This window comes from Pimephales promelas, chromosome 20 (genome assembly GCF_988280905.1).
Source record: "Pimephales promelas chromosome 20, fPimPro1.hap1.1, whole genome shotgun sequence".
Lineage (NCBI taxonomy): Eukaryota > Metazoa > Chordata > Actinopteri > Cypriniformes > Leuciscidae > Pimephales > Pimephales promelas.
In genome coordinates this window covers 22,985,312-23,009,031 of record NC_142788.1, presented here as the reverse complement: position 1 = coordinate 23,009,031, position 23,720 = coordinate 22,985,312, and the positions used below count along the sequence as shown (strand labels likewise).

Sequence of the window (23,720 nt, the reverse complement as noted above, 5' to 3'; positions counted from 1 at the left end):
AGCACTCAAATTGACTTTCAATGTCCAATGTAACCCAAAAGTAACATCAGCTGTGCTTTTAACACATTTTTCATCATTTGATCAGATTGTTAAGATGTCTTACCACAAAAAGCGATGTACAACACTTATAACTAATTTATTTCTAAAACAACAACTGGATGCCACTCAATGAACTGAATATGCATGCAATTGAGTAATTTGACAAAATTGTTCCAAACTACTTTTTTATATGAATAAAGTGTAGCATTTGATGCAATGTACATGTAGATCGTGAAGTATACAGTTTGTTTTTATGTATATACAAATGCAAGTATTCGGTATAATCTTTAAGTGGGCACTGTAAACTTTAACAACACAGAAAGATGATAACAGGTACGCCCGCGTAGCACTTATATCTCCTTCCATAGAATTATATATTAATGCAGTACATTATTGCTGTTGTTTATAGCAATGAATGAGTGCAGTCCTGGTGATTGCTCTCAGCATTATAATACAAGGAAGAGCGTGGTAGATCGAGTGAGAATCCACTAGGCTATTTTAGCGAAAGACGGAGCATTATTATCTCTCTGTTTAATCCAGGTGTGTTTGTTTGTGTATATGTGACTGTATAAACAGAATCCTCACAGATACAGAAGCAGTTCCTAAGCTGAAAACAAACACACACTCAGAGTCTTCAGCTCCTGACTCATCAAGTCTCCCACAGGAATAAATAGTGAATAGACCCTTAATGAAGTTCTCCTCTCATTGAGCTGTCTATCAGCTCCCTCTCTTTCTCTCTCAGCCATTACCCCCTCTAGGATCTCTCAGCTCACATACACAAGAAATATCTACAAGAAAGTATGTTTGACAGTGCCTTATTCTAAGAGAAGGGATGAAAAGAGGATGAGAGAAAGTTGAAAGACAGATTTTGAAATGCTTAAACAACAGCTGGAGGGGGAGTTGGAGGCAGTTTAGGTCAGCTCACACAGGAAGGCAGTCTCCAGAGAGAAAGATATGATGACATTGTCTTAGTCCTGTTTACACGTACTGTGAGGGCACATACTGTACTCATTTTGTATTCACACTTAGAAGTATCCCAGACATGATGCAAAAATAATGTTTTGGAATTATTTTGGCCACGTTGCACATGCTGAACCCAGCAGAAAAAAAAAGTCAAAATGCACAATAAACCTATAAACAGTTTTGAAATATAATAAAGTTACTTGCATATCATTTGAAAGGGTCTTTCTGTTCAGTAAATCTGGCTAAATACATGTGAGTTATGGCCATTCTTTTGGGTTGGAGTGCAGTTTACTGACTGGCTTCATCACTCTCTTCTCTCCACCAGTAATCTGGTGTGTGTTGGGCGTTCTGGCGCAATATGGCTGCCATGGCATCTTTCAGGTGGATACTGCACATTGGCGGTGGTTGAGGAGACTCCCTCTTCGTGAGTTAATATATGATCAATTAAATCAGGAAACAAGATACATTTTAATTAATAAACATCCGTTAACGTCGTCCTCTTGATTGTTGTTCACCTGAAAGTGCAATAATTCTGATGCAGAGCTGCCAACTTTTGAGTTTAGCTTCTCTGCCGTATAATGCACGTGCGCGGTTAGGAGCTCAACATCTGTTTCGCATCCGCGCTCGCTCTGGATTACAGGATATTTGAACTACTTTGCAGTAAAACTCGATCACGAGTGGCTCAACAGGTAGATCTTTAGATAAACTCATCTTTCAGGCATTTGACCGGCCGACACTTCAGCGTGAGAAATCGGGGGTGTGACATGAGAGCGTGAGAATTGGCTCAATTGCGTGAGTCTTACGCCGAATACGTGAGATTTGGCAGTCCTGCTGACGAAAAATGTAAAAGTAAAAACAGTCGTGATAAATACTCACAATTATGATTTTTTTTTTTTTTTTTTTTTTTTTTTGCATTCATGCAGCCCTAAAACTTCCGATAAACATTATATACTTTTTGGCCATTATTAAAAAAAGTAGTGTGTGTTGACAGCTCAGCAACAGAATAGGGAAATGATAACCTATCCTTCAACATAAAAATAAAGCAAAAAATATGGCATTGTGAGTTTTAGTTGACTTTTCTCCTATAGGCTATAATAGTTTATGGAGAAATAGGAAGGTGTTGCACATGTCACCGTGTTGCTTCAGCTCTGATTGGTGGTCCCCTGCATGTGGGCCCTCCCCCTAACCCCCTCTCCCTCCGCAGTCTACGTGTTTTGCATTTTGAGCTCACACGCGGCAGCAGGTGGAGATGACATCATCTGCACTGCAGCAGACTGCAGCACTGTGTCTGAACAAAGACATGTCAATGATGCTGCTGCTAACTGGTGCTCTGTCTCTCTTGCCATCTTTTTAGCTTCCATCGCTCTCTCTCTTTCCTGGCATGGTATCTGAATGAAGACTTAACACTGACTGCACACACAATGAAGCCCACTGATTCAATAAGTCATAGTTTAAATGAAAAATAATCATGCTAGTCCTCACCCAGCAGGGTTTAGTAATGGTGGTTGTTAAGGCTTTGAGGTTGGGTTAAGAGATTTGAACAAATCCCTTAACTTTGTAAAATATACTGCAGAATTGATGTATGTTTTCTAAGTAGCTGAAAGTCTTTTTCCCTGACTGACAAGGTAGCCACCCAGCAATGCCCAACAAGTTAGTAACTGCATAGCAACATGTTCAGTTACACTCTAAATACTTTAGCAATGGCATAGCAACACGCTGCTAACCACCCAGAACACATAACATTTATTTTGGTGAGTTTTGCGCAGGCTCTTTCTGCAGCACTTTAGCAACTACACAGAACATCATAGAAACTACAAAGCAACATGCTAAAAATCACTCAAGGCTGGACACTAAATGACTTATACTACATGATTTTTGCCCCGATTTACCATCTAGACGAGTCAAAAATAGTTGATGAACTATAGATATAGTGGACTGAAAGTAAAACTTAAGTTTACGTTAAAAACAAGCTCTGTGATCAACAAAAGTTTATGATACTTACACGTTTTGTCCATTAAGTTAATTTTCAGATGAACATGTTTATGAGTTTTGAAGCTTAAATGCAGTCGCCATAAGTAAAAAGCTGTCCAATGTAACCAATTACCCCTGACTTCAACGTCACCATTACTACGCTTCCGACAACTCTTTCAGTTTAGCTGTTATGTGCGATGACGTTTAATTTCCCCGACTGCCTCTGTAGTCTTATTTACAGCCATTTGTTAGCAGCCGCCTTTTTCAAGACACTTAACAGAAAAAATCACAAGTGGGGTAATTTTGATATATTTTATGTTGTATCTTGTGTTCACCATAGACCTTATCCATTTAACCAAAACCCCATTCAAAAAAACTAAACAAAAACTTTTGGCCTACAAAGTGATGTCTTATCTGCACCACTCTATTAGGACCCGAAATAGATTAATATTGCAGTTTAAACTAAGAAAATAAACAATTTAGGAGAATAGTGTAGCAAGGTTAGACGTGGGAACAAGGAGGCGGGAACCAGCAAACGTTCAACAATTTCAATAATGTGAAATAACCAAACAACAAAACGGAAGTAAAGGTAGAGCCCAGTAAAGTAAAGACATAAAACAAAACCTAAGTGTCCCTTTCACACTGTCGTCGCTCCTCCTTTTAAGCCTCCACTTCTCCATGAGAGATACGAGACCGGTGTGTTGCGCAGGCAGGTATCGCTCATCAGTAATCACGCCACCGGCCTCGCGCCGTTCTCTCACAGCCCTCGGCCTCATCCTGCTCGCCACAAATAGTATGTGCAAAACAGCAGGAAACTGTATCATGCAGTGTGCGCATGTCAAAAAATGAATTCCAATTTGAAGCTTGTGGTATAAACATATAAACGTGCGCATCAACCCAACCACTTTATTTAGCGTTCATGTAAACACTCGGATTCATCTGCTTAATAAATTATGATTTCATTCCGATTGAAACAAAAAATGTCCATGTAAACGCAGCTGTAAATGACTGCTGTCTTACTGAGTTGTCAAACAGTGTGAATTTATGTACATGATCACTCTTGACATTTTCACCAGGCAACCAAACACTATCTTTTTTTGTGGTGTTCATGGCCCTCTAGATTAATACTTTTGTTTAGACATAAAATATTGCTTACTAGCTACATTAGCATGGATAAGCTACAGATTCTTTGAACCTTTTTGCACTTTTGTCGTCTCTCAATGTGCCTCTTCGTTCCTCAATAAACTGACACTGGAGCAAACCACAGCCCAGCATGCCCCTGTCGCCTGGTTACCGTGCAGCTGCAGGTTGCCACAGAAACAGACTTATCAGTGAGAGACATACAGTTCTCAGTACTGGTGCTGTGATTCACCTGTGCTGGTTCTAGTTCTCATCTTTTACACCTGCACAGTGACCATTTCTGATTGACAGATTACGTGGCTATTTCTAAAACCAGCTTGATGTGTGTGGTTTTGGGTTTCAAAGTAATTTTCTAAGCATTTAACTCATCCTACAGCCTAGCAATAATTCAGAAAACCTTAGAAACCCCATAGCAATGCCCTGGGCACCCTTGCATAAAGGGTTGCACTTGCAGAAAATGTAAAAATCTAGTTAAGAAAAATCTAGTCTAGTCAAATTCCAAACAAATCTGTGTATGTTCACTGCTGTGTTTTTGAAGCTGAATGTGTTGATGTGCCTCATTAATGATTCCATTAATTTACAATAATGACTGCAATTACGGAAATGGTGATTGATAACATCAGACTCTGTGTCTTGATTGGAAAGCATAAGGGTAATGAGTCTGAGTTTTAATTAAACATCCAATATAGAATATTGCTTGGGGATGTGAGCTGAACCAGAGAAGAATTTATTTCGGACCTCAGTGAGTACAGTTTGCAGCAACCATTTGCATTGCAGAAGTGTGAATTGTACAATAATTTGCGAATTTCGTTCATTTTGGTCTTTATATTGTTGAACTAAAGTTGGAATCCAAGTGGTTAAACCGATTTTCCTCTGCAGATAACCAGTTCAGAATGTCCATCCTGGAGCGGCTGGAACAGATGGAGCGCAGGATGGCTGAGATGGCTGGTCAGCAGCAGCAGGGCAGTGGAGGAACAGCGGGGTCTGGAGGAGGAGGAGGAGGAGGGGGGAACGGAGGCGCTAATAGCCAGTCTCAGGTACAGCAGCACATCAGTAATTATTGTGTGTGAGATTAGAATGTATTTTAAAACGCCGACAAGTATGTTAAGCCATATTGTAAAGTCTTTCTATTGTCCATTTGAATGTATATATACCGGTATATACGTATATATACAGTATATATACTGTATATTTACACTTTTGTTTATGCATTTTCCAGTTCTGTTTATAGCTGCCATGATTAATCTCATAAAAAGCATAATCATTCACAAACAAAATGTAATTTGCATTTACAATAAACAATATTAAAATTCAGTTAAATCATTTAGATGAAAAATGATGCATATTGTAATAACATGGTGTTTATTAAAACCGGTTTTGTGAGCCAGCTGAGCCAATTTATTATAATGATTGTTCACAATGTTCACCGCTGCAGCTTTTCCTCTCATAGAATATACAGTAGTTTGTTTTTGTTTTTTTAGCCATAACAAATGGTGCAGAAAGCAATGACATTTTGTGAAAGATTGTGACAGTTGATTGAGCTTGTGAAGACGTGAAGCACTCCGTGTTCTCCTGCAGTGTATCTCGGGACAGGCAGGAAGCTCTTTTGAGAGTCGTGTGGTGGTTGTTTGTGAGAAGATGATGAACAGGGCCTGCTGGGCCAAATCCAAACACCTGATTCACTCAAAGACCTTTCGGGGCATGACCTTGCTACACCTTGCGGCAGGCCAAGGCTACGCCACCCTCATCCAGACTCTCATCAAATGGCGGTCAGTTAAGATCTGTCTACTGTACATCTGTGTGTAAATTCGTTGTTTCCTTTGTCATTGCTAACCATGAGAAATGGTATTATCTTATCTAGCACGAAGCATGCAGACAGCATTGATCTGGAACTTGAGGTGGACCCTCTCAACGTGGATCACTTCTCTTGCACTCCACTGGTGTGTTCCTCAAGAAATTTGATTTGAACATTAGTGCATTTGACAACTCCATTGCGCCGTAGTTGCTTTTCTTACCACTCTGTTTCCTTTTTGTAGATGTGGGCTTGTGCTTTGGGTCATCTGGAGGCAGCAGTGGTCTTGTACAAGTGGGACCGGAGAGCATTAGCAATCCCAGACTCTCTAGGCCGCCTGCCCCTCTCCATCGCCCGCTCCCGTGGTCACACCAAGCTGGCGGAGTGTCTGGAGCAGCTCCAGAGGGAGGAACAGCAGCAGCAGACCCCGTCCTCCTTACCCCCTACCTCCAGCATGTCTTTCTCTCCAAACCCTGACATCCCCACCTCCAACAGCTGGATGGTCAGCTGGGCCAGCGACAGTATGGTGACCCCCAGTGGGCAAAACACTGGTACTACCACCACTACTACAACACCTTGCACCAACCAGAACCCTGGTGAGAACCTCTGAAGTAGTTAGTTATACTGCAGGATAGTAACAAAAAGTTGCTAATTGCTTTAAAGCTATTTAAGGGGGCATTGTCTTATGGTCACGCTTTAGATTAGGGTCCAATTCTCACTATTAACTAATGATTAACCACGACTTTTGCCTTAATAAACTCCTAATTACTGTTTATTAATGCTAGTTGTTACAGTAAGTTTAGGTATTAGGTATGAATTGGGTAAGATTTAAAGGAGATTTAGAATATGATCATAAAGAGTAAGGCACTAATATGTGCTTTATAAGTTGTCTTCAGCATTTCTTGATCCTTCAGAAATCATTCTAATATGCTGATTTTGTGCTCAAGAAAGATTTCTTATTATTATCAATGTTGAAATCAGTTGTTCTGCTTCGTTTTTGTCAAAACCATGATGCATTTTTTCAGGATTCTTGGATTAACGAAAAGTTCAAACAGTGTTTATTTGAAGTCTTCTGTAACATTATAAATGCCTTTACTGTCACTTTGGATCATTTTTATGTATCTGTGTATATCAGAAGTACAGTATGAACCAATTCACTAAAATGAATCAGACTTTCCAAAACTAAGTATGAGACTGATAGGAGATATTTTAGAAGAGCTTACGAGGCTACTAGTTGTAATTACTAATGTAATACTTTATAGCATTCGCTTCAATGAGCAGTACTTGCTGCACAATCTAATTCTATCGTATTTATTTTTTTAATTATAACTAACAGAACCTGTTGTAGTGGAAATATCATGTCCTCTATGTGGAGCTCACTGTCTCTTTCTCTTTTGTGCATAGATTTGAGAAGACCAAGATCAGAGCCCTCCAGCTACTACAGCAACGAGTGCCAGCGGGAAATCCCCCTCGCCAAGAAACACAAGCCCAACCCAGAGCTTGTGCAAGCACAGCTGGAAAAGCCCATGTCGGTTCCCTTGAACATGGAGCAGCAGACACATAAACTGTCAACCAGCCCTAAGACCCTCGTCTCCACCCCATCCAGCCCAGATAAGAGCGTCTCTGAGGAGGGTTTAGGGACAGGGGGCATCCCACAAGCCAAGATGGCCTCTTTCCGTGGAGGGCATAAATGGGCCACTAGAGAGGTGCTCAGGAAGGGAGGCATCAGCGGCGTAGGGAAGGAGAAGTTGGCCAGCCGATTACGACAGCGTGGCGAACCCCTCAGCATGCTGGGAATCGTGGAGAGGGAGATTGTAGACACAGAGATGCTTTCTTACAAGGAGGATCTAGAGAACCAGGACTGCCTCTCTCACATGAAGGATCTGCAGGTGAGAGAAGTGCACATACACACAGTGCCCTAAGCGGCACTCACTTACAGTCAGCCAGCCTCATTCACACCTGTATTGATGCATTTGTATAAATAAATAGGCTCAGCAAACAAACACGGCTACAAGCATTGAGAGGCCAAAGGGTATATAGAGCACCATCCGTCCTGCTGACATTTGAAATGAGCGCTAGAGAGCCGCGGTCACAGCTCCGCTCTCTGCAGTCTGCACAGACCTTCGTCACCACATAATACACTTCTGCCATTGATTTGCTCCTATTGCCAGGAGTTAGTCCAGCCCCATTCATCTCTGTCACTCTATGGGGATAGAGAGGCTGTTGCAGCATGTTCCTCCAAAGTAAACACCCCGGTGCTTGATTGATCGGCTGGGTTAGCAAGTGTGTGTGCTTTTTGTCACACTAGAAAGTCAGTGCTTGTGTAACACGTGTTTGTTTTTGCTTGTTTGTGCGCCTCACAGGCGAATATGATGAGCCTGGCGGAGCACATCATTGAGGCCACTCCGGAGCGCATCAAGCGGGAACATTTTCCAACCGTGGAGTCTGTTCCTCTGGACAACAGTGGCCTCACCAACACCATGAGCTGGCTGGCCAGTTACCTGGGAGACGTGGAACACCTGCCCAGCATCATCCACTTGAGGTTAGCTTGTGAAACGCATACTTTAATATACATACGTACTGAAATACACGACCAGGGTGGGAAATTCACTTTTTTGCCCAACCACAGTGGATGGTTCAATGCAGAATTTTTACAATTTTTGTTTCAGACATTTTTCATTTTATACATTTTTCAGAGAGTCCACTTTAAAACGGATTGAAAACGGTTGTAGTTATACCTCTTTTTTAAAAAAACATCAAAAAAAGTAAATGTTAAGTTTCTGTTGCACTGTTTATGTTTTCAGCATTAATAACATTTTTAACACTGATAATAATAAGAAAATTTTCTTGAACAGTAAAACAACATATTACAAGGATTTCTGAAGGATCATGTGACTATTAATGACTGCTGACAATTCAGCTGTGCCATCACAGGAAAATTTTGTATTGCAAAATTATTTCACAATATTACTATTTCTATTGTATTTTTTATCCAATATATGCAGCTTTGGTGAGCATCTCTCAAAAAAAAATGTTTTTGTTGATTTGACCTCATAGCAGTAGCCAAAAATATTATTGCACAAATGTGAGCCTGTATTGCATTTACATTCTTAATATACATTTTAAGTGAAGAGCATGATGGAGATGAGACGTTCTGATGTTACCTGCGTTTTCCTAGTGGCGGGTGTTAATTTCCCACCCTGAAAGAATCGTTTAAAGGAAAAACAAAATGTACGTCTCAGCCCTGCTAACTTCATATATGTGTGTGCCTGTTTTGTTTCTGTGCAGTCCCATATACAGTGAACCCCTGACCCCTCCCTCCAACCCTAGCCTGAGCCCGGGTAACTCGCCCATGCGTGAGGGCCCGTTTGAGAAGCCGACCTTGCCCGCCCCAGCCGAGTGGAGTGAGTTTCTCAGAGCCTCCAACAGCAAAGTGGAAAGAGAGCTAGCCCAGCTCACATTGTCGGACCCCGAGCAGAGGGAGCTCTATGAAGCCGCACGGCTGGTGCAGACCGCTTTCCGCAAGTACAAGGTACAGGCCAGTGGCTCGGGTGCCACCCGCTTGTGTTGATGTGTGAATAGAGACAGGATGTAAACGTCTGTGCACAGGTATTGGTAGGAACGAACATGGGACATACTCTTGTCTCCTTCCTTTTGATTCCATTAACACACAGACACAGAGTAGTCAGTCCCCACAGCTTCAGCATGGGTAAGGTGGCTTAACCAGCGCATGGCCTGGCTTATAAGGAGCGATTGCTGCCTCCTGTGGCTGCCTGTAATGAGTTTCCACAAAGATTCACCAGCTGGCCAAACGGGCGGCTTGTGCTCGGAGGCATCTGGTCTCTCAGCACCAGCTGCACCTAAGCAAGAAGGGCGTCTTTTCTCTATGACAAGTGAACAGCCTAGTGGCCGTCCTCCATGTGTTTCCCTCTCCTCAGACCAACCCTTTTCTTTCTCTCCCTGCAGGGACGCCCACTGCGCGAGCAACAGGAAGTAGCCACCGCTGTCATTCAGCGCTGTTACAGGAAGTACAAGCAGGTAATCCTTTAAGATGCTCTGACATTGACTTTGCCAACCTTTACTGGATGTCTGGTTAATGCGTCAAGTTCCAGCAAACGCAATTGTGTCAATTATAAGCTTTCAGAGCAACATCAACCGCAAGGTCACATTCATGACAAATCTTTCTTTTTTTTCTTTTACAAGCTAACATGGATAGCCTTGAAGGTAACTTGTTTTCATTGTTCATGCATTATTTAAAGCAGATTTTAGATTCAATAGCAATGGTCTCTTATACACTGTCATTCACACATTTTGACACAAGTACGTATCTCTGCACATTACTTGCAAGGGACACCACACTGTGCGGACCAAAGAGACTGATCCCTCTAGAACAGGGGTTTTTAAATTGAGCCCAAGCAGGATTTAGGGAAAATTTAACTGGAAAAAACAATATTTGTTATCAAAGGCACAATAGAAATACATTTGAATTGAATGAACAATTCTCTTTCTTTAGTTTTAGCATCTAACATTACATAACAGCAGGTAGAACTTAAGACAAAGTCAATATTTTCTAGATCATATTTGCATTGGCTTCAGTACAGTAACAATATAAAAGCCCATTCAATTTAGCAAACTTTATATCACGCTTTTTATCTCACACAGCATAAATGGGTGAAATATAATATAGCTGCCTTTATATTTTACAAAGGGGGTTGTTTTAAAATGTTTGGAAACAACTTTATTCTAGAAAAAGGTTTTAAAAAATGCAACCTGTCGAGCATGAACAAAAATATACATAGGCCTACAGGTTTGAAACAACATAAAGGTAAGTAAATGATGACAGAATTTTCACTGCTGGGTGAACTATCCCTTTAAATACGGTTTTCGCTTCCTAAACTTTTGCAGTGTGTGACTTTTGCAATTACTTTTTTGTCATTAATGTCTTGAAAATGTGTGTTTATGTATCAGTATGCACTTTATAAGAAGATGACGCAGGCCGCCATCCTTATCCAGAGTAAGTTCCGCAGCTACCACGAGCAGAAGAAGTTCCAGCAGAGCCGGCGGGCAGCCGTGCTGATCCAGCAGTGTTACCGCAGCTACAGGGAGTTTGGCCGTCTGAGACCCCACCGCAGAGCAGCCACCGCGGCACTGGTCCAGCACAAACTCAGGTAGCACCCATATACTGCCCCGTACAGTCTGTCCAAATCTGATTCCAACTGTTGTTTGATATTATGTGTTCAGCCAATAGCACTTATGAATCTGTTCCAAGTGGCATACTGTTCTGAGCTTTGCCCTGCGAGATATTTTATTCATGGACAAGATGTAATATGCCAAAGTAAATGTGTTTAAACGAGACATTTGTGTTTCAGAAGCAGTCTTCTCACTAAGAGGCAAGATCAGGCCGCCCGCAAGATCATGAAGTTCCTCCGCCGCTGCCGCCACAGGTATTCTCCCACCAACGCCATTCATCCGCTACCTGAAACACTCCTGATTCAAATGCAAATGTGATGTTTTTTTTGTTTGTTTGTTTGTTTGTTTTTTGGTGAACTTATTACAGATACTAACAGAACTAACAGTGTGATTCATTAATTATGAGTGGTTTAGAGAGAGGTGCTCCTCCCTTCCCTTGGCTCCCCCCCCCCTCCACCCCAATCATCATCATATCTGCTGTGTGCTAATAGCTGTCTGGTGTTGTTTTGCTGTTAATGCAAAGCCCCTTGATGGACCATAGACTATTCAAGCGGGTGAGTGCAGCCTCAGCGATTCAGTATGTCTTCCTTTTTTCTACTGAATCTCTCTCCCTCTCGCTCGTCACACACACACAAAGACCCTCCCCCCCATCCTTTCTTGCCCTCCTCATCACCGTTGCTTGATGCCTGCTTGCATGACAGCTACCAACTGGACGCACAAATGGCCGAGATCAAGGGCCTCAGCATATGATGGGCTTCAGGATATCAGTTGTGTCTTGCTACACACTAACCACTGAGATGCTGCACTAAACAAGCACCTTTTTCTCCTGTCTAGATTATTTAAGTTTCCTTTACTTCCTGCATTTGTAAAGATGAAAAGACGGAAGAATTGAAGGTTGTTTGGTGTAAACAACGTTGCATGGAGATGATGATGATGATGATGGTGAGGCATGCTGGGAAATATGTGACCCAGAGAAAACTGTCTTGCCTCTCTGGCTTGTGTGTATTGGTTCTGACTAAAGCCTGTTTTATTGCACATGCTGCCGTGGGAACTGTCTATCTCTATTTAATTGTTTAGTTTGTGAAAAAGCAAAACGAAACTCGTATTTTCTCATATGTTTGATGTATTTCAAAACGAAGACAGAATGATCATCAGACAGCAGACAACTTTTTTGTCAAAGATTACATGATGAGAATGTTTCAGACTGGTTTAGTATTAAATGAAATGCAGACTATTTTAAGCTTTTTGTCCTAAATATCTACTTAGAGCAGAAACTTGCAAGGTGAGGAGGCAATGAAGAAAATGGGGCAAATTGTCAGTGAAGATCTGAGAGAACGTTTGCACAGAGCACTCGCTAGAACAGTGTTCTTTCATACAAGTGATATAGAAATTATTATAAAAAATATTATGTTAATTTATATACACTACTGTTCAATGGTTTGGGGTCAGTATGATTTCTAAAGTAAGTAATACTTCTATTTAGGGAGGATTGAGAGTTTATACATTTCTGATGTTACACATACATACTGTATATATATTATCATGTATATCATAGTTTCCACAAAGATATGAAGCAGCGTAACTGTTTTCAACATTGATAATAATAAGAAAAAAATATTGAGCAGCAGATCAGCATATTAGAATGATTTCTGCAGGATCATGTGACACTGAAGACTGGAGTAATGATGCTGAAAATTCAGCTTTGCCATAACAGGAATAAATTACATTTTCCATTTCACAATATTATTATTTTTGCTGTATTTTTGATCCAATAAATGCACCCATGGTGAGTATAAGAACTCAAAAACCACCAAAAAAAAAATTGTACTCACCCCAAACTGTTGTGTATTGACTTATTTAGATGCATCTTTAAAGGGACACTCCACCCATTTGCATTAAGCTTTCCATTGTTTGAAACCCAGTTATACTATTGAATGGTCGTGCAACACTCTCTCATTTTCCCCTGAGACGAGAGAAATCTGCTATTTACCTTTTTCACTTCCTCCTACAATGATGCAAAAATCGTCATTTTACGTCATTGTTGGAGGAAGTGTAAGAGGGGGGGGGTTTCTGTAAACACTTGATCCCACCCTTTCAAATCCGCCCATAGGGGGTTGGACCTAATGCGTTAACAGACACATCAGATGCCAATGCATCTGATTTCACTGGCAGAAACTTTTTGAAAATATGGACTAAGCTGAACACGCAGACGGATGCATTATGGAGGATTGGGATTACACATAGTGTCAGCCATCTTTTTTGGAAGCTAAGCTAGCAGGCTCTTGTTTTGTGGAGAAAGCCGAGTGGTAGGGGTTACCATCCTCTTTTTCCCAGACATTTCCGGCCGTCGATGTCGGAGATTTCTGCTTTTGCTTTCTGCAGCCGCCATGCATTGTTTACATGCAGCTTTTGTTTCAATCTAACTGAATTTATTCTGATTGGTGAATCTGAATGTAGTGTTTACATGACCGCTAAACAAGTGATCGGTTGATGTACATTTTCCCACTCCTCGGTGAGAGATACAAGTCTGGTAACTTACGTCTCATAGGTGTCGCTCATCGGTAATCACGCCACCGGCCTCGCGTCGTTCTCCCGTGGCCCTCAGTCCTCCTAAACATGATGAATGGCGACTGTTGAACGCAAAAGCCGAATCCCGGAAATTGTGGGTGATCTCGAAACACATTTTCGGGCAGACTCATCACGGAGACTCACTAGTAACATTAGCCTAGACTTGTTGTTTAACTACTGCGCTCTGTAGGCGTGGCCTCCTAGGGCAACGAAGCAAGTGCATTCTGGGAGTTGTTGTCTTTCATCCACATAAGCCAAAAATACTTTTCTCAGTCTAGAAAACTGCAAATTCAAAAGTAATTTCACATTTCTTTTACATAAATGACCCATTTTAAATACACATTCATCTTTCCAGAGGTGGAATGACCCTTTAAAATGGTTAAGTGTTCCACATAAACCATGCAATCTCGTAACAATCGGTGTCCAACAATATCTTTTAGACTGTGCTGGAGGGATACTTAAAGATTTAAAAAGGTTTTTTTATGTTTTAAACATGCCTTAATGTCTGTTTGTTTGTTTTTTCAGAGTGAGAGAATTGAGAAAGGCCAGGGAACATGAGAGCGTCCAGAAGAGCCCCCTCACAATGTGACATTACTCTCCAGACTCTTCCTTTCAGTTTTTCTGTTTCAACCAGAGACGTTTTACAAGAGGAAAAAAAATAGCAAGAACACTGCAACTCTTACTACTACTGTATGACTGATACTTCGGCTACTAAACAACTGCGTTTTTTTCATATCTCTTTATTCCTTCTACGTTTCTTTTATGAAGAAAAGAGGCAACTGCTTTTGATCAAAACAAACTCAAAGGACGTTGTTTTAGGAGGAAGAACATTTGCTTCGTGGCATTTTTTGCACTTTTTAATGGATTGATTTGTCATTTTGGATGAGCATTGAAATTGAAAATGGATGATTGGAAGTCATGCTCTTCAGTGGCTCGTGAAGAAAAGAGAAACGAAAAGAGAAAGATGGTAACAAAATATGGCGTCGACACAGAAACATGGCCGGACCTGTTCCGAGTGTATTTCGTAGTTTTCGAAAAAGATGACAAGATGTGTTTGGAGGGTAAAATTGTTACCAAAAATGATGTATAATTCATGAATTAGTTTTTGTACAGCCAGACGAATTCATCAGAAACTTCTTCCAGCCTGTCCCTTACAGTTGCCCGTCTTCTCTTGGCTACAAGGGGACCGGGTTGCTAATGAATGTAAGAGGTAAATGCGCAGGCTTGGGTGATGTCATGCTGATTTTATTTTGCCAACAATTTGCCAATTTTAATCAACAACTATTTTCAGATCGATGATACTCGGCCACACACTTCAGCGAGACAACGGATAGCTCCAGGCAGATCTTGAAACTAGGCCTCAGTCTTTTGGTTAGTGTTGTTTTCAACTCCATTCATGCACTGGAGACACCAAATGTCATCACCTCTGCCCATCGTTTACTATTGGCAAGTTTGTAATATGTTTTCTTTTGTTAATCCAATGTTAAATAGTCATTGGCGAAGCATTTGTTTCGGTTGAAAATCAACTTCCGGGGTTTTCTAAAGCTGTTTCAAGAGAAAGTTACATACATTGCCTTGATATCTTTGACATACTTTGTCAAGGGTCTCCGCACCCGGGGTTTCGACAAATCCATATTTTTGACAATTGAGCGGTTCCTGTACATAAAGAAGGCTGCCAGTACGCAAAGTTAAACATTTACCTAAGCAGGATTGTATTTTAGAAATATATTATTTTCCTCATTGAAAGGGATCAAAACAGATTCGCATTCAAATCTAAATATTTGTATAGTTTTGTTTGAATGCCTAAGAAGTATGGTTGTATCGTTTGTACATAGTGTAAATACCTGGGATAAAGTCAAGCTACTGTATGTGCATGACAAAAACGAACAAAGATACAAAAAAAAAAGAGTTCAAAAGCATTAGTGGCTATGCTCTGTAAAACTATTTCACTATAAGAGTATTTTATTTTACTTTGAATGTTCTTGAGAAGAACATTTTGCTAAAGCATGACGTTCCTGCAATTATGAAAAATTCTATTTATGAGGTAGGAGAAAAGGCAAAATGATCATTCGGTTATGTTTACATCTGTTTGTTTTTTCGGGGCTACCAAGAATCTTTTTGCCAACGGTGCCAAGTAATGTGAATGCTACTGCTTAAAGGAAGTAAATCATTGCTGAACAGATAATCACATGGAAAAAAAACGTGATCAGATTCACTTGCATTCAATATGCATAACCCATGAACACAGTCAAGAATGATGGTGTATTTCAGGAAGGATCTTTAAGTGTATCACATATCCGATTTGGTTTATTTGTATGTTTGTTTTGTGTTTCATAAGCCCAAATACTTTTGTATTATGTAAAATGTGCTTTTCTGTTATGACTGCAGAGGTAGTTGACCTTATGGCAGCGTTATGCAGTTTTAAGTGTCTAGTTCAAGAACATGTGCAAGAATCCCTGTGAGTTGACAGTAAAGACACACTGTAGAAGCTTAAATATTGACACAACCTCTTTAGAGGTCCACACTGACTAAAAGATTAGGTTATCTGTTATGCATGTGAACGGGACTCTTTCGGTGCTAAAACGTTGGCGTCAAGGGCCTGATGATAGACCTCCAAAGATCAACCAATGTCACCAGGGACGTAACTTTCAACAGCAGGTGTCGCCATGGCATGTGAAAACGATTTCTAATGCACTAAAATGTGTATATTTTAGTTCTCCCCTCATGTCATATTTTGTATTTGCGTCTGATATGTACATGTTTTCTTCAGCGTGCTTATGTTGGAAGTGCCTGATCATATTCGAAATCCAGCGAGCCGTGTCAGTCAGTCTGCATGTGAGGTTTGCAAGGGACTGGCATTAGTCGGTTGTTTTTTTTTTTTTTTCCTTTGTCTGTACCTTCTCCATGTATTTCATTTTTAACGCACCAGGAATTTATGGCTTCGTCATAACTCACGTCCTCTATTGGAACTGCCAGATGAACCCGCGAGGACTGCAGATTTCAGTCCGGCTGGTTCTTGCCTTGCATTCATCATTCCGGTAGCAGTTTAGGTTGTCAGCTGATGCACTGCGGTGGCAACTCGAGTCTTATTATGCTTGCATGGGTAACATAGATAACCGGGTTGCTGAAACGGCACCCAAAGCATGCTTATTTTTGTAGATTTGGTAGTCGGGTAGACTTGTTGAAGAAATACTGTTCTGTAAAGCAGCTGGGTTGCAGAACTTCAAACAGACCGATGGCTACGAAACGTACACAAAAGTCAAAACAGCTGGCAAGTTGTCCGTAGCCTACTCATATTTACAGGGGCAGCATGAATCTTTTTTCTTTTTTTTATCAAATAGAATTTGGCTTCCAGTTTCGTTTTAAATGGCATCGAATTCAGTTTCACTCCACTTTCCATTCACATTACCATTTCTTAGATGACTCCGCAACAGAAACAGGTTAAAGAGAAAAAAAAACAAAACGTGTGTACCTCATACAAAAACACGCGCCACAGAACTGTGTCCATATCCACGTTAAAGTGTCCACGGCACTAGTGCAGTCGAAACCTCGGCGGGTTCACTTTTGTATCTTAACTCAGGTGCCAAACTGGAGAGAAGGGGAAGTAGAGCAGGTCACTTGAGAATTAGTTGCTGCTTATTGGGAAACGAGCCACACTGTCCTGATCAAATTACTGTGATTCTGAACATGTCATGCTGTTCACCTTTTTTTAAACCAACTATGTGAGCTGAGTTGGCGTACCTTGGGTCCCCAAAAACCGATTTGTCAAAAGAGCCGCTCTGACTGGTGTTGTATAAGAGTGATCAAGCCCGTTGGAATGGAGCAGGTCTGCACGAATGCGTCTGATGCTTGTGTAAATACGCATGGATGTTTCAGTTCAATGCAGCTTCTCCGGATATACTGAATCACAATGGTGAAAAAGTGCTGCTCAGATCCATTCATCATCACGTTATTATAGCCATGTAGTTTCTAAACGCCGTACTATAACCTCACCTGGTCGCATACGGGTTCATTTTGACAACTCTGCTTCAGCTTTAACGGTATCACAGCTCAGCCCACAGAAGATACCTCATCATCATCATCACTTTTGTTTGTCGCGTCACCAACTTTCCTGCGCATGCATTCTTTAGAAAAGGGAAACCAATATCCCACCTTTCATGGACACAGAGCAATAAGCAGTTCCTGAAGTGAAGACCTGTAGACCTAATAATGGGGACCGCGATCTGTTGTTGGACACACGTAGCTGACTAACTCTTATGCAAATGCCAGTATTGTGAGATTAGAATGCAGTAGTTTAAGGACAGTGCTTATACGACACCCTTCATGGAGCTGCACGTTTTCATCCCTTTCAAACCCAGAAAATAACGGCCCTGTCTTTATTACAAGCTACACTTGGGGCTCTCTACACTTTGCATGTTAAACTAGTGTTAGATCTACTTTTCCTCTCCTCTCTCTAGCTGTCTTTCTCTGTCTTTCCCGATTATGTATCCCTCTCCCTTCCTGCCCCTTATTTTGTTTTCTTCTTCTTCTTTTTTTAAACGTCTTAGTTTTTCTTCCTTCTCCCTGGTTTGAGCAATTTATTTTTGTAATTGTGCATGTTAAAGAGTCACTGAATCGATGGATATGTTAAAAAAGAGAATTCAGCTGCTGAAGCCATGCAAAATGTTTTGAATTGCCCTTAAATAATGAAAGATGTTTTCTGAATGCTTTATATTCTCTCTGCTGTAAAATAATAAAAGGGGAAAAACTTAAAAAGTTTCAAAGTTATTTTAGTGTCTTTTTAATTAAAAAAAAGCACTGGTGTGCATCTTGAGACAAAACAAAAGTACTGATGTATTTTCAGATTGCATTATAGTCTGGCATCTTGTCTTTGATTGCTCAGTTGGGCCATCTGTAGGTCACTGCAACACACTGCAGTCTGTCATTTAGTGAGGATGCCGTGAGTTTTAGGTCCAAATGATGGCGTTCGTGTTCATTGAATCATGAAATAGTGAAAGGTCATACAGTAAATTTTAGAGTTATTGGTTGTCCTTGGACTTATATTCAGAGTCAGTGATTAAATTAATGGTTATTTTGTTTTGTGTGATCGGGAGTTGTGGTCACTTTATGGGAATAATAGCTTATGATAACAGGAAATGACTGCTGTGTGGGCATTTGTGCTTGTGCTGAAGAGGCATTTTTGCTTTTAATATTGGTGATAGAGCGGGGGACAGTGATTGGGTCAGTTACTGGCAGGGTTTATGGGCCAGGTAACTGCCCTCTGGAATCCAAACACGTGGTTATTGGTCAGGATATAAATTGTGAAGATTCCTTCACCTCACTATAGCGCTGTTTTCTGCACAACAAGAACAATCTGGGAATCACAGAAGTCTGCTCAGGTAAGGAACAAAGGCATTGTATTTTTTTTATTCTTATATAATTTACATTCTGATTTGCTTGTTTTTGCATAATCTGATTATACTGCTCTACATGTAGGCCTATGTAATGCATTAAGAGCCTCTCTCCAATTATGATAGAACTTTTAATTACCCTTATATTTAAAAAGAAAAAAAATCTTTAAATATTTTCTATCATTCTAGGGGTTTCTATCATGGGACTTTTTTTATAAAATTGTATAAACATACCTTCTAACTAAAATAAATGTTGAACATGAAAGCTGAATGTGATAGTTTAACACATTTCTCCTTATATATAACCTTTTTGGCATAAAGTGTTCTTCAAAATTTAGTCAAGAACCCTATAGGGTTCTATAGAACCCCATTTAACCTTTTTTTGTAGATATTAATAACAAATATGATTGTACTATAGTTCTATAATTAACCATTTTATTAATATTGTATTAATATTTTTAATATGTATTGCATTATCAATATGTATAACTAATTCTAGATTATTACAACTATCAATGACGGATTTTTATTTATATTTAATATTATATAATGATTATTATTTATAATAAGCAATATGTCATATAAGTATTTATAAACAATATTATATTTTCATAATACCGTTTGATAACATCATTGTTTGTTTATTGCTTCTCAAGTTGTTCCAAACCTGTATGTATGTCTTTCTTCTGCTGAACACAAAGGAAGATATTTTGAAGAATGTCAGTAATAGGGCACCATTGATTTCCATGGTATGGGAAAAAATATATATTATGAAAATCAATGGTGCCCAAAAACTGTTTGTAAGGGTGAGGAAATGATGACATTTTCATTTTTGGGCGAACTATCCCTTTAAGGCTGATTCCTTGACTCAGGATAATGAGGTTTTTGAGACCCCTCTGTTTTACAGATATAATGAAGATGACGTCCTGCATGTCTCTCGGTCTGTTGCTGCTGTGTGTCTGGTGGAGTGACACTCAGCCTGTTCACACTGACACTGTCAGAGAGGTGAAGGAACTTGTGTTCTGATTTCTCAAGTAGAGTCATTTAGTCCTAAACATGAGAAATGGCTCATTGGTGAGTTTTGTTTGAACTGCTGCTTGTGTGGGTGCTGTTAGATGATCGAGCTCCTCCGAGCGATGACTGCAGGGAATGAGCAGGAAGGACAGGACACAGAGCTGATGGACTCTCCTGAGGTTCTCTGGCCTAATACTGAAGATTTGGACAAGAGAGACCTTCCACGTCTAGGAGTGTCAATACATAGAGCCTTACCATCAAGAGTCCACAGCAGGTAATCAAACAACCACTGATCTGTTGTAATACATTTTATATGAATAATATACACTCAGAAAAAATGGTTCTATTTTGAACTAGAAATGGTTCCATCCCCCGCTTCATATGTGGAACTCCAAAATGGTTCTATATAGAACCTTTTTTTTTTGGTAAAAGGTTCTATTGGCCAAGTATGGAACCCCAGGCTTCTATATAGAACCCAGAGGAACCCTTTTTTTAAGCGTTTATAGAAACTTTTAGGGGTTCCAAATACGTAGCGCTGATAGAACCTTCTTCTAAGAGTGTAAAAGTGGCAAGTGTAACACATATAATAGAGTCTTTGGCTTGTATTTTCTTTTTTGTGTGTGTTCAGTAAGTCCGTTGAGGCACCTCGATACCGGTTGTCCTCCCCAGCTAAGTGGATGTCCAGCCTCCAAGGTTGAAGAATAGTTTGGAGGAATTAATTTGGTTCACACTCAAATCTCATCTGCATACATACTCTCTGTATAAAGAACTCATTGTAAGACGGGAAATAAAAGGAGCTGCAAAATGTACAAACGTGAACTTTAAATTTTATAGGGATACTCCACCCAAATATGAAAGTTCTGTCATCATTTACTCACCCTCAAGTTGTTGCAAACCTCTATCAGTTTCTTTCTTCTGAACACAAAGGAAGTTATTTTGAAGAACGATTGGAACTTTTGACTTCCATAATATTTATTTTTTTCTACTATGGAAGTCAATGGTGCCAAGCCACTGTTTGGTTTCAATCGTTCTTCAAAATATCTTCCTTTGTGCTCAGCAGAAGAAAGGAACTCATAAAGGTTTGCAACAACTTGAGGGTGCGTAAATGATGACAGAATTTTCATTTTTGGGTGGAGTATCCCTTTAAAAATAGGAAGAACATAATGGACTCTGGACAAAGAATGGAGGCTTTTTATTATTTTATTTTTGCATTTATTTAGAGTTATATGTTTTAAAACACTCAGCTCTGTTCTCTTCTATGCCATTGGCTCTGATTCCAAATATTCCAGCATTAAAAGCTGAAGATATGTAGAAAAACGTTCCCAGATATTTGACATGTTAGAGGTTTACAACTATTTCGCGCATTTGTTTGTAACTGTATATAATGTATGATTGTTGTACCGTAGTATCCATAAAAGCCCTGTCGCTCAGTTCAGTATGTTATCAATGGCTCAAACACAGTATTTCCAGAAGCAGTCTGCATTGCCACCTCTCTTCCTGAACTGTCTCCTGCTTCCCCACAGTCCGCTGGGAGGGACGAGGCGATACGTTTTTTCTGACAGAAACTTGGGAGAAAGATGTTTGTCACATATTTGCATGTAAATGTAATATAACATGAACACAGCATTATTTACAAGCTTCCTTTACCTCTCGTAGAGCATCTTTGGGAATCTGTCCAGACAGTTTGGTACCTGTGAAAGGAACAGTATGAGCATTTGTTTTTCATCTTCTGTAACATTGAAAGATAGCAATCGTCTGTGTGAGATGAGTGAGTCTCACTCTCTCTGCTGAGCTGTGGGGGATATCCCACGACTGCTGCCCTCTGCAGGAGATCATTGAGATCAGAGACGGTGAGATCATCTGACTCCACTGAATCTACAAGAGCGACCAGACACAGCAGATTTTGCATGTATTGCATGTCCAAAATTATGTTTCCTTTTTGGGTCACACTTTATAGAAGGTGCCTTAAAGTACTACTTGCATCAAAAAAATAGTTGGGTATGTACTTATTATTGTGTTCATGGTGTGTTGTGAAGCACTTTTGCTGCCCTTGAGGTTGGATATAGGTACGGATAGAGACAGGTTTGGTGGTATATGTAGGTTTAAGTGGTAGTGAAAGGATCATCAGTGTAATGATAGATCAGTTTACAGAAACTAATTACAGCTGTGATTGGATGCAGGTATTTAAAAAAAAAAAGCACAATGTAAAACGTATAAGTAGCCTACTTTGTATCAAATGATTAATATACATATAATATATAATTATAAGATATAATATATGTATATATTAAGCTATAATATATATATATTATAAGCTATAATATATATATATATATACTTTTACTTACTTTAATATATATAAAGTAGTCTTACTTTATATATATATATATATATATATATATAAAGTAAGACCCTAATCTGAGTTAAATGTGACTATTCTGAGAATGCCGCAGACCAGACAAAACCAATGTTAACTGTATTAATCATCAAAATAATGCATCAAAAATACATCCAAAAAATTGGATGTGTGGAAATTTACATCAAGCTATAGGCTATATATATATAGGCTATATATATATATATATATATATATATATATGCTTTTTAAATTACCTATTTAAAAATTTCTTTATGATTTTATTATGCTTAGTTGAATTTTATTTAATACAGTTAAGATTGGTTTTGTCCACTGTGCCTTTGACACCGCAAGCGGTGCCAAACGCACACACACATACTTTGTATATGTCTAGAGAGAGAGATTCTTTAACATCCATAAATAAAAATATGCCCTTCTGAAACGGTGTGTGAATGCACTCACCAAGGCCACTGTAAGTCCTGTCAGCTGTGTCTGTAACGGGATGTGCCAGCAGACGACTGCAGGACAGCAGGAGGACAGAGCAGGACAGAAGCAGGTTACAGATCATCTCTGCAGCAGGATAAGGTCCTCAAGGTCAGCCTTTGGTGAGTGGATGGATGGTCTCTTATCTTATATACTCCACTCTTCCCATAATGAATGCAATGTTTTTATTGATAGTCTTATTTTAAAATGTGAATCCTGTTTAGTTAATATGTTAATATGCGGCAGATCCACAGTGACTTTATCACTTTTGAATCACATTGGCCTGTTTTACTGAATTTGTAAATTGGGGAACACAGGTGCGCAAATGTCCGTCTATGACCGGGATGATTTTATGAATATGTCAGCTGTCTTATTTAGCCCATGAATCTAGTCCTTTCACATTGAAAAGGATGAAAATATATCTCTTTAAATTCACAATGAAGGTTGGTAAACTGATGCATAGGAAAAACCGTTTTATTGGGGATTCAGACAGCCACACCGATGCTAATGACTTTGTCAATCAATGAGGGTAATAAAAAAATGAAGCTCAAGAGCAGCAGGGATATAAACTCCAGACTACCCATCTGCTGAGGAGAGGATGACATTTGTTTATCACCCACTGGAAACTTCTTATTAGTGACACACATTTGACATTTACAAAACGTGGAGTATAATCAGACAGAGCAGACTGTTGAAATAAAGAGCCATTTTAAAAGATGTATGACACTCACAGTCTGTTGATTTTCATTGGCTTTGATTGTGAGTTTGATCTTATGAGGAATTTGTTTGAATGAATTTGCTCTCAACATTAACA

The 23,720-nt window shown here is 39.7% G+C and overlaps 2 protein-coding genes across 11 annotated transcripts in view; one reads left to right on the top strand and one right to left on the bottom strand.

The window, feature by feature from the left end:
• Positions 1-18,418, top strand: part of camta1a (calmodulin binding transcription activator 1a) — a 335,809-nt gene extending 317,391 nt beyond the window's left edge. For 3 of the 10 annotated variants that reach the window (XM_089124721.1, XM_089124722.1, XM_039652531.2), the window contains 13 exons: positions 4,993-5,150; positions 5,692-5,882; positions 5,975-6,053; positions 6,150-6,501; positions 7,310-7,794; positions 8,269-8,447; positions 9,194-9,437; positions 9,872-9,943; positions 10,109-10,129; positions 10,874-11,073; positions 11,275-11,349; positions 11,619-11,649; positions 14,189-18,418. In XM_089124721.1, the coding sequence (XP_088980847.1) occupies positions 4,993-5,150; positions 5,692-5,882; positions 5,975-6,053; positions 6,150-6,501; positions 7,310-7,794; positions 8,269-8,447; positions 9,194-9,437; positions 9,872-9,943; positions 10,109-10,129; positions 10,874-11,073; positions 11,275-11,349; positions 11,619-11,649; positions 14,189-14,221 (2,120 nt within the window). In that variant the 3' untranslated portion in view covers positions 14,222-18,418. Of the gene's footprint in view, positions 1-4,992; positions 5,151-5,691; positions 5,883-5,974; positions 6,054-6,149; positions 6,502-7,309; positions 7,795-8,268; positions 8,448-9,193; positions 9,438-9,871; positions 9,944-10,108; positions 10,130-10,873; positions 11,074-11,274; positions 11,350-11,618; positions 11,673-14,188 lie in introns of all 10 variants that reach the window. The other 7 variants (XM_089124717.1, XM_089124724.1, XM_089124719.1 and 4 more) reach the window with 7 other exon arrangements.
• Positions 18,419-21,492: 3,074 nt separating this feature from the next.
• Positions 21,493-23,303, bottom strand: uts2a (urotensin 2, alpha). The gene is made up of 4 exons (XM_039652905.2): positions 22,886-23,303; positions 21,847-21,942; positions 21,715-21,758; positions 21,493-21,632 (listed from the first exon to the last, which is right to left on the bottom strand). Exons 1-4 carry the CDS (start codon positions 22,989-22,991, stop codon positions 21,519-21,521), a joined length of 360 nt encoding a protein of 119 aa, XP_039508839.2. The 5' UTR covers positions 22,992-23,303; the 3' UTR covers positions 21,493-21,518.
• Between the last annotated feature and the right edge of the window lie 417 nt (positions 23,304-23,720).

What these genes read in the sequence shown, in the direction of transcription:
- uts2a (XM_039652905.2), bottom strand. Translation starts at nt 22,991, where the DNA reads ATGATCTGTAACCTGCTTCTGTCCTGCTCTGTCCTCCTGCTGTCCTGC. An exon ending in CCCACAGCTCAGCAGAGAGA is followed by an intron (nt 21,759 to 21,846) that starts GTGAGACTCACT and finishes TTCCTTTCACAG; the next exon opens with GTACCAAACTGTCTGGACAG. An exon ending in CCAAAGATGCTCTACGAGAG is followed by an intron (nt 21,633 to 21,714) that starts GTAAAGGAAGCT and finishes CTTTCTCCCAAG; the next exon opens with TTTCTGTCAGAAAAAACGTA.